The 11,410-nt window shown below is 37.5% G+C and overlaps 1 protein-coding gene across 2 annotated transcripts; it reads right to left on the bottom strand.

Moving 5' to 3' along the window:
* Positions 1-2,121: 2,121 nt before the first annotated feature.
* On the bottom strand, positions 2,122-10,068 carry LOC149499951 (uncharacterized). Of its 2 annotated transcripts, XM_089738212.1 has the most exons (8): positions 10,051-10,068; positions 9,129-9,152; positions 6,946-6,972; positions 5,991-6,047; positions 5,817-5,873; positions 3,612-3,665; positions 2,528-2,568; positions 2,122-2,258 (listed from the first exon to the last, which is right to left on the bottom strand). In XM_089738212.1, the coding sequence occupies exons 1-7, from the start codon at positions 10,057-10,059 to the stop codon at positions 2,560-2,562; spliced, it is 237 nt and encodes a 78-aa protein (XP_089594338.1). In that variant the 5' UTR covers positions 10,060-10,068; the 3' UTR covers positions 2,122-2,258; positions 2,528-2,559. The 2 variants fall into 2 exon arrangements, with proteins under 2 accessions (XP_089594338.1, XP_089594337.1); XM_089738211.1 differs by lacking the exon at positions 2,528-2,568.
* Positions 10,069-11,410: the final 1,342 nt, after the last annotated feature.

Raw genomic sequence — 11,410 nt, 5'->3', positions numbered from 1 at the left:
AAAGCCATAATACACTTTTTTAAAGGGATTTTATGTAACTAAGACTTTTGGGTCATGTCTTATTTTACATTTAAATTCTTATTTTTATGAAAAATGATTTAGGGAGTCAAATGAAATAAAATGAATTGAAGATGATTAATTTGAGACATTAATCAACTGAGATGAAATGAAATAAATTGAGATAAGATAACATGGGATGAAATATAATCTCAGTAAAATGGTGGTTATTTACTGAGACTTCTTTAGTGGGCTTTTTGGAGGATCCCTAGAAGCTACGTCCAGCGGCTTTGTTTCATTTGTGCACTTTCACAGATATTAAACCATTAATAAATCACCGTTATTACACATTTAAACCCGAAACAACAAAATAAAACAAATCACGACTTCACTCCTCGCGTTCCCGCCAAAAAATCAGATAGTACACTAAACACAAAGCTTCACAGACTTTTAAATTGGGGTGGACGAACTCTCAGCCCACTTGATGTAAAGTGGTTACTGGAGCCCATAGACATCCACAACATAAATGCACCACCCACCTTGAGATATAAGGTCTAAGGTCTCAAGTATAGTTACAACGGCTGCCCCACCCTTCAAACCGAAACGCATTACTGCTTCACGGCAGAAATAGGCAGGGTGGTGGTACCCACCCGTGCGGACTCACAAGAGGTCCTACCACCAGTAGCCACCAATTCCTCAGAAATAATTTATAACACCTACGTATCCTATTTAGACAAGATCCGACTTTTTTGATTATAATCTATGTAATGATGATGGCGATTGCATATTTTATTTTGTGCATCGGTAAATCAATGCCTCTATGTACATAAATAAAAATGTTATTTGTTAGTAATAAAAAACTTTCATGTCTCTTTAATGAAGCATGCTTATCCATATAGTATTTATTTTTATGACCCTATTAGTTTTATAAAGCCTTTTTAAATATTTTTTTTGGTCAGGAGGAAATCGCTGGACTTCCGCCCTCCACTGGGGATGGAGGACGGGGCATATGAAGTCGAACTGACTAAAACCTCCTGTCACTCAACAATCCAAGTCCTAACCTCGCATGAGCCAGAACTTATGAAAAGGCAAAGGGGGAAAGTGAGGTGCTTAGTGCGGAGCACATATCTCTTCCCTCACCCTCCTCCTCGGGATGCCACATGCCGGACCGGTGGTCGTCGGTGCCACGACCACCAGCCCTCTCGTTCGACAGTCGGTCGGCAGGCTATCCGAAGCCCGCCTAGATGGCGCCGGTTAGAGTGGGTTGTCCTACGGAATACCCCGTTGGGTCAGAACAAGCGTGGGTCGAGGATAGCTGGCCTTCCATTACTCGGATACTCTTGAGTAAAACGCGTGTACTTCGTCTTCTTAGGCCTTCCTCGCCGTTCCCCAGACAGACATGTGAGGGGGACCCGAAACACTTAGAGGGCCTGGGCTTGGTTGAAATCCGTCTCCCTGGCCCCCGATCGACGGCGGCGGGCTTGTGCGTCTCTCACGCGCCCCAGCCAGCAAACAAGCGGCTTCGAAGGAGATGGTGCGATAACCACGGATGACCCCGACCGTGATGGTGCGTTGCGGCCGTTGCAGCAGCTTCGCTACCACCACGGCCAGGGACTGGCCCCGTATAGGGCCATTGAACGCACCACCCCCGTATAGAGACGGCGCGTTACCTGGTCAGGCCCCCTGACGTTGGGCAGAAGCCGGCTTAACTCGCCAGCCACCTCCAACAAACGAGAGACCAGATTCTGAAAGTGAAATAAAGCCTAGCATATTTTTTATTCTATCTTATTTTTGTCATCTGTCATTTTTCCTTTTTTTTTTGACTTCTTCCAAATAGGTTGAAGTCTTTCTAGACCTAGTTAAGTGACCTTTTTAATCGGCACAGTAATATGGAACCTAATCTTGAAACTAAGCCTTCATTTAAAGACTTCATATGACAAGTATGGAATGAACGAATTAAAATATATGAAAAGAACTTCACTGGATTTCTGTGATTGCAGTTTTACTATATTTTCCCATTTTTATGCGTTTTCATTGGTAGCGCTATGGTTTCACGTGTGTAGAGAAGCAAAGAATGCATACTGGTCTAATATTAACAGAATTAGTGCTTAAAATAAAACAATATTTCGGTTTTAAAATTTATATTTGCAGTTACAAATCAAGGAAAAAATCAGAATAAAAGTGAAATCTTTTATTATCTTCTTTCTCATAGTCCAAGCTTTTTATAAAACGCTCCATGGTGACAGTTGCTTTTGAAGAATCTTGAAGGAAAAAATAATAAAAATATTGTGAATGTGTATGTAAATTAAGCAATTAATATTTGATCTGTGAATACAAGTGCTTCTCCTTAAGGATTTTCCTTTAATCTACTTAGTCTGTGAAACAATTTAACAACTAAGACTTCACTCAGCCTTCTTGCGAATATTTAGAGAAATTCGAAAATGTTGCAATACTAAAAAACTTTGCTCATTTTATTGGTACCAGTTATTTTATTGTTTTAATATACATAAGTTTTAATAAAAAAATTTACCATAAAATTACGATGCGGAGGGATCACAGTCATTACCAAGCCTGTAACAAACAAAAAAAATGGGTATTACACATGCAAAACATATAGCTATTTATGTCCAACTATTTCATACAAGGTCAGAGTTACAATAAAAGAGAGAGCCAATTAGGTAGCAGATTTTATCAGCATCGCTTTAAACACAATGACATGATCTAAAAGCGTTAGTTATACTTCTGGTTATAAATACCGAAGTAGATTAGTTTAATTTTAAATAATCGATACAACATTATGTTAATGATATTATGTTCGGTTTTCATAATACTTTACATAGTAACAGAAGTTAGAGTACTCTAATGAGTGGCGTGTAACTTCTTTTTTTCTTTTTCAAAAACAGCATAAGGTCATTTAAAATTATGAATGTCTTTTGCATCTATGCTATATCAACTTACTGCCATCCTCTGAAAAAAAAAGAAACCATGATTTTGTCAAAAAAGTTTTTAGTGTCAATAAAAAGAAATAGTTTGATTACAACTTAAATCAGTAGGCATACTGCGTGTTCGTAGAATTATCTTTGTACGGAATATAATTTTAATTCATTCAATCATTTTGCGTTATTGAGTAACAATCATTACAATTTACAGAATGTTTTTATGTTAAAGCATTATATTTTGGACGTCGTCGTGGCCTAAAGGATAAGAAGTCCGGTGCATTCGTGTAGAGCGATGCACCGGTATTCGAATCCCGCAGGCGGCTACCAATTTTTCTAATGAAATACGTACTCAACAAATGTTCACGATTGACTTCCACGGTGAAGGAATAACATCGTGTAACCCGCAAAATTATAATTTATGTAATTACTGTTGGTAGGACCTCTTGTGAGTCCGCACGGGTAGATACCACCACCCTGCCCATTTCTACCGTGAAGCAGTAATGCGTTTCGGTTTGAAGGGTGGGACAGCCGTTGTAACTATACTGAAGCCTCAGAACTTATATCTCAAGGTGGGTGGCGCATTTACGTTGTAGATGTCTATGAGCTCCAGTAACCACTTAACACCAGGTGGGCTGTCAGCTCGTCCACCCATCTAAGCAATAAAAAAAAGCTTACGTTGTCAAGGTGGCTGGATCTTGCATCCTTCGCGTCCCAAACATGAGGGTGCGCCTGAAATAGAATTACATTTATCCTACAGCAATACTAATCATTGCTCACTGTTGAAAAAAAAATGTGTGTGTCATACACATAACAAACAGATTACGCCTAAAGGCTAGTGTCTGAGGATAGTCAAGAATTTATGTTTGATTTAAATTATGGAGGGTAAAGGAGCACCATCTCAGTGTATTAAAAAGTGTGCGCTGAAAAGGGAGGATTTTTACTGGAGGTAAGACCTCTTGTGAGTCCGCACGGGTAGGTACACCCACCCCTCCTATATCTGCCGTGAAGCAGTAATGCGTTTCGGCTTGAAGGGCGAGGCAGCCGTTGTAACTATACTGAGAACTTAGAACTTATATCTCAAGGTGGGTGACGCATGTACGTTGTAGATGTCTATGGGCTCCAGTAATCACTTAACATCAGGTGGACTGTGAGCTCGTCCACCCAACTAAGCAATAAAAAAAAATTAAGGTGGCGTCACAGTAGCAAGTGAAAAGATTTAAAAAACAAATCCACAAACTACACTCTGTTTAAAACTGCTATATTCATATCATTCCCACTTCCTATACTAGTGCTGTTTCCTTGCGTGCTCTATACAACTTGTTGTATACAGGTGAATACTTTTTCAACTTATCCCCTATACAAGATGGTCCTCCTTACTTCTATAATCCATAACATAAATTAACATAGTGTGAAGTCCGTAATATACATTTGTAATTTTAACTAAGCTCCTATAATTAGGCGCAGATCTAATGATCAACTTCATCGCAGTTTGATGTCAAAGTTCAAATTTGTATGGAGTTGGAAGGTTTGCCTACGTTTGCCGCTAGGGGCACTGTTCCAACTCCATACGAATTTGAGATAGCTTTTACGCGATAGAGAAGTTAATAAACTCGTATTAGGATACATGGCAAAGAGCTTTTTCAAAATGGCCACTCATAGTTCACAGCTGTTTTCTGTGTCAAACTCAAAACAGAGATATCTTTATGAGCTCATGTCCTTTAATTTAAATATTTTTCTAATTTGTTATGGTAGCGCATTGTGTCAATAACAATTTCTTAATATTTATGTTTCTGATTTAGAGACATTAGAATTGCGTGATTTCACTTAAACAAACACTATGCCATAGGAATTCAGAGTGGCTAAGAATTCCGTTGAAGTTAAAGTAGGTGATTGAATTTTTTTTTTTTTTTTTTTAATGTTTACCAATCATCAGTCAAATTTAGTAAATGCTTATCCTTCAGCTTGTAGACCCGACGAATTTTATGATCATAAAATTCAATTTTATGATCATAAAACTTTAATTTGAAGTTAAAAACCTATATTTTGAAACATCTTTCAAACTTACATCAACTGGGTCTGCATAATTCTAGAAACAAAAAACAAAATAAATTTGGGCGAAACTATCGGAGAATAAAAATAAAAATATTGAAATTTATTATGATAAAGTGATTAATAATTTACGGAGGATTGCATTACAAATATCTAATAACGTTAGATGACGCTGCCCGGATAATGTCAATGAATTCTAATGAATGTCTATGAACAATCGGAATTTCATTCAAATTAGATAAATAGTGGTAACAAAATCGTGCAAACCTTGATATTTTTTTAAGGGATTTTATGACCTGGTAACTACGACCTTTAAGTCATGCCTTATTTTTATTTATATTCGTATTTTTATGAAAAATGATAATATGAAGTGAAATAAAATGAAGACGATTAATTTGAGACATTAATCAACTGGGATTAAACTAAATGAAATGAGATGATATAGGATGAAATATAATCTTAGTAAAATGGTGGTCATTTATTGAGATTTTTTCAGGGGATTTTTTGGAGGATCCCGCGAAGTTACGTCCAGCGGCTTTGTTTCATTTTCCCACATTTGTGCACTTTCACAGATATTAAACAGTTAATAAACCACCGTTATTACACATTTAAACCTGAAGAAACACTAAATAGACAAAATAAAACTAATCACACAACTTCACTCCTCACGCTCCCGCCAAAAAGTGCCCTTGACATTTAAAAAAAACAGTACAGATACAGTACAGATTAATCATAAATACTGAACTAGTATAATATAAAGTATCGCTATCTTTGAAGATTCCAGAGTACCTAATATTATGTTTACGAATACAAAAAATTTTTTTAACGTACGTTGTTCCCCAGTCGGTCGAGGTTTGCATCGTGCGCATGACAGGAATGTGAGTGCATCTGTCATAAAAAAAAACACCAAGATTGTAATATTTAAATGTATGTAAGTATTGGATACGAGCAAGCCTTGCATTCCGAATCGATGTAATTGGATATTGAAGTATCTTATAAACTTACATTATTGTCGGGACTGTTGGAATTCAACTCCTGGCCCATCCAAGGATGAGGCTGGACCTGAGCGATTGTACGATTGAGTAAACTTTTTATTTAATGAAAAAAAATAACAAATTTGAAAATATACGAGATAATCATTATCAACAATTAGGTGATCAAGGATCGTTCAGAAATAATATAATGGTATCGAGGGGTGAAAGAGTATTTCGTTTAAGAGACATTTTTGCAACTATACAGGAGAGCCATTTAAAGTATAAAATTTGGAAAACAATATCATAACAAAAAAACTTCTTTAACTATTCGAATGGAGTAAACTTAATTGAAGTTCAATTAAAAACATCGAACTGTTGATTCTAATCTATCTATATTCTATTTATATAAAAAAAATGAATCGTTAGTCTCGCTAAAACACGAGAACGGCTGGACCGATTTGGCTAATTTTGGTCTTGAATTATTTGTGGAAGTCCAGAGAAGGTTTAAAAGGTAGATTAATATGAAAATGCTCGGAATTAAATATAAAATAACAGTATTGTTTTTCCTTTGATATGTCCCCCTTCGGACGGATTCCTTTTCTATGTCTTAAGTTTATTTTATACAAAAGCTTAGGTCTTTTATTTATCGATTGAGGCACTACGAAGTCTGCCGGGTCAGCTAGTATCAAATAAAACGTACCGTTGATTACAAAGATAAGCGTTGCGTGTTAAGCGAAATGTTGCTTAAACAAAATAGTCTTTCAACCTTCGATATAAATAATAATAAATAAATATTAAGTTATATTAAGCTAAATACTAAACAAAACTTGTATATATATACGTCTGTCTATGATCGATGCGATATACAAAAACTGCAGTAACGTTTTATTCCAAGTACTTAGTCGAGGATAAAACTCGAAATATTTTGATATAAAGGTTTTTTTTGGCAAGAGCTTTTGATGAGTTCATAAAACTTGTGTACTTACCGCACGCGACGAATACAGATGAGGTACCTGTGAAACCAAAATGACCGCGGCTCATTATCCATACTTATTAACTGCATGAACCATACTAATATATTTTAATGTGAAAGGGTGTTTGTTGGTTCGTTTGCTATATACTATATGCTATTATATTATAGCGTAGTCTGAATGCAGCTTTAAGATTAAAAAATAGTCAACAGGCGGCTATGATTGTACAATAGGCGGTCTTATCGTTAAAAGCGATCTCTTCCAGATATTCGTTTTATTAGAAGAAGTTCTGAAAAAGATAAAGATACAGCAGCTATGTTGCGGTATACTATTAACAATATTAAAGAAATACATACATGTGGGATTAGCTCAAAGTAAATAAATAACACTTCTTTGGAAAAGTAACAAAATTTAACAAGATAACACGCATTGTAAAATGTTCACACTCCTAATGCCGGCCACTCACATGCGTGCAAATATTCGTACAATGTACGAATATTTGCCCGTCAAGCATTCATTCGCAAACTTAGCGTCTGTGCAAATGGGTTCGGTACTCAATTTGCGAACCTGTTTGCGCTTCCTCCTACACTTGTTCACGAATGTCTCACGAATTTCTCCTCCTTTTTAATTCGTCAATAGAACATTGAAGAGAAAAAGAGTTTTGAATTCTTTCCCAGACATCATAAACAGCCATGCTGTTTTTATGGGATTTCTTTTGATGAAGATACGCTACACAGTAGACGTCACGATCTATGAAAATAACGAAACGTCCGTTGCCTTCGCAATCCTGGGCGCAACTGGTCACACGAATGTGTGGGAGACTACGCGAAGGACCGCGGTTCGCGCGCTTTGATGTCTGTTAAAAAACCGACACAGCTTGGAAAACCACGAATGCAGCGAAAACTTTACATAATCATTTGCAAATGTCGTCCTACACTTGCGGGTTTGCGTATTCGTGCGAATGTGAGTGACCGGTATAATGCCCGATCGCCATCTTATTCATCTCCCTTCCGTCCCTTTCTTCCTCATACATTCATCTCTTTCGCTCTAAACGTTCCGTTTTCCACATACATACAATAAATAGATATAGGTATATCGTTTACATTATGTATCAGCTATATTGATTTAAGAAAACAAAAACAAAAAATATTAGAATTTTCTCACCGCATTACTGTTGTAATTAGGGTAGTTTAAGTTATTCTGGAGAAAAAAAAACCACCCACATTATTAAGCGAAAACTTCACTTTGTTGCTTAGATGAACGAGCTATTCACAATGTGATTTTTTTATTGTCTTCCTAGATAGACGAGTATACGGCCCACCTGATGGTAAGTGGTTACCGTCGCTAATGGACATCAGCAATTTTAGTGGCACAGCCAAGTCGTTGCCTACCTTGTGAATGTCGGAATATCACTTAATATAATGAGGTCATGGTCACAATCCTATCGTGTAACGATTGTGTCCTCACTCCTTCAAGCCCTAATTTCGGATTGATTTACGGCAAAAATAGGGGGGAGGGGGATTTTTGGAACGAAGTTCCTTATGGGATGATGCGGAGGAGTACCCCAACCGGGAAAAAACGTCCGTAACGTAAGATTTTTATTATTTATGTATAGTCTTAGTATGATGGCTATGCAGTGTCTAATGTATAGTCTACGTGATGAAGGTTATTATTATTTTAATAATTATAATTAAATTTTGTTTTAAATAACAATATTTAATTTCTCTGACATCAATTTAATTAATTTTATTTTTATCGATAAAAAAATCATAATAAAAAATGTATACCCGAATAATAATTATTTACTTTATACCTCGAATAGAACTTAAAATTAATATTTTCATAATAAGGAACTTCGTTCCTATACGGTGTCCCACGACACCACACTTTTTTTTTTAATTATAGTTGATACGTTGATTGCTATATAGGTCACCGGTACCCTACGTGGCGCACTGAAGTAATCATGTTGATTTCAGTGCAGCAGCGCCCCTAGCGGCAAACGTAGGCAAACGTTCCAGCTCCGTTAACGTTTGCGCTATCGAGAACGTTAAAAACTCTCACTAAGCACACCGCTCTTTAATACAACGGCTGCTCCACCTTTAAAGCAGCATTACGCTTCGTGGGAGAAGCAGGCAGGGTAGTGACGAAAGAGTGACGTCACCAGTAATGATGATTTAGTAGAAAGTGAAGATACTCACGTCTCTACGTCCACAGCAGTCGTCCTACACGCAAACAAGAAAATCTAGTTATAGTATACAGCATTTTATCTCCTACTAGCGGCCCGCTCAGGCTCCGCTCGGGTCAACAAAATTTTCAATGATATTTGACGTTGTTTTATTTTTTTAAATACATGAACACTTCTAGCGGCATAACTATAAAGCCTTCGTCAAACAGAACGCGCACTTAGCGCGCGTCAGAGCGCTAAACTAACGCCGCGCTATGACGCCGAGATGTGTTGTACTACTATGGTAACATACCGTCAAACAGAGCGTTCTGTTTGACGAAGCCTTTATAGTTAGACATATGTTGTCGCGACACTTTTCGTAAATAATGATGTGTTCTACAAAGTCGTAGTACATTATTTTATTCTCTCATCAATAGTTTTCGCAGGGCACGCGATGTAAAGAAGATTTTAGGTAATTTTTTTACACCTTCGGTTACATTATTGGAGTTTTAGTAAGGATCCCTAATTTTTTTCAAAAAACATTATAGCCTATATCACTCGAAAATAGTGTAGCTTCAAAACAGTGAAAGAGTCTTTCAAATCGGTTCAGTAGTTTCGGAGCCTATTCCATACAAACAAACAAATCTTTCGTCTTTATAATATTAGTATAAGAAGTATAGATAGGTATATGTGTGCCATAAGACAGAGATTTTTTTAGAGCTTAAATGGGTTATAGATCAAAAAAATTTTTACATCGGGCAAACGTTCTTGTCATGAACAGGTTTGTTTTGCTTTTGGTTTGGGTGTATATTAGCTATAGATATATGTATATATTTAATAAACGTGTATGTAGGTATGTCATTCTCTGGTACCCATAACACAGCGAATCCTAATTTAGGGCCAGGTGACCGTGCGTGATTTGTTTTCCAGTTATTTATATTATTTATAACACTCACATCCATCATGGAGTTCCCACGTCGCTGTAAAAAAAATGTCTCAGTTTAATACATTGTTGACTGCCGAATGCTCTCAACGGTGACCTTGTGGTGACTATCAGGGTGTGTGCGACGTATGAACCACCACTCGGCCCGAGATACGAGCTTAAAGTGTTCAATGTATGCCTAAGTCGGAACGCAGCATCGCGACAGAAATAGGCGGGATTATAGCGCCCTAAGCAGGACCTTTGGACTTTATAGCAGCATGTTAGTCATTCAGTGTGCTTAGTGCAAGTGTTTTAACGTTCTCGATAGCGTAAAAGTTAACTCAAATTTGTATGCAGTTGAAACAGCGCTCCTAGCGGCAAACGTAGGCAAACGTTCCAGCTCCATACAAATTCGAGTTAACTTTTACGCTATCGAGAACGTTAAAAAGCTCGCACTAAGCACATAGCTAGGAAGGGGCGTTGGCGAGCCCGTAAGCGTTGGTGTCACTGTGATTTCGCGTTATATGCGGTCCGGTTTTGACAAAACTGAGACATAGAACTTAAGTCTCGAGATGGGGGCGGCATTTAGGTCCTTTAGGTCCGGCAACTACTTAACATCAGGCGGCCGATGGACTGGTTATCCGGTCACCGTCCTCGTCGAACCCATCGCTTGCGACGAAGGGCTCGACGAGTGAATTAACCCATAGACACAGCCCACTGAGTTTCTCGCCGGATCTTCTCAGTGGGTCGCGTTTCCGATCCGGTGGTGGATTCTGCGAAGCACTGCACTCGCTGGGGCCAGTGTTAGCAACACTCCCGGTTTGAGCCCCGTGAGCTCACTTACACGTTAGGGTGAAGCTGAAATAGCCTCTCAAGGCTATCAGCATAGGTAGGAAGGAAAAAAAGGAGTGGTTATTAGCAAAAAAAACGTATCTTAATTTCTTATTACCCTTTTGATTGTTGTAACTTAAGCAATGTACAATTATGATAATAAATACACTTACGTCACTTAAAAGCATTGGCAGTTTCTGGAAACGGTAACCTTCATTATAAAATCAAGTATATTAATATAACCGGCTAAAACCTAGACTCCAGTTGTTTTCTCGGATATGTAAATAACTTTACGAGCGCATGGTCTAATCTTTATCGACCTTCGAATAGGTACGGGATATTTTTTCTTGTTAAAACAGGCGTGGTACGTAATTCGGTGTTAAAGTTCTGTCTGTTCAAGGCCTGTATCAAAAATTAAAAAGCATTGTTTTAAGGGAGATATCACTAAGAGCGTTATATAAAATATAATACTATCGCCCTCGCTTCGCTTCGGAAACTGTAATTTATTATTGATTTCTCCACTATTTAATGGATGTTATTATACATATAAACCTTCTTCTTCA

This window comes from Bombyx mandarina, chromosome 24 (assembly GCF_030267445.1).
Source record: "Bombyx mandarina strain Sakado chromosome 24, ASM3026744v2".
In the NCBI taxonomy this organism is placed as follows: domain Eukaryota; kingdom Metazoa; phylum Arthropoda; class Insecta; order Lepidoptera; family Bombycidae; genus Bombyx; species Bombyx mandarina.
This window is presented reverse-complemented; position numbering and strand designations above follow the sequence as displayed.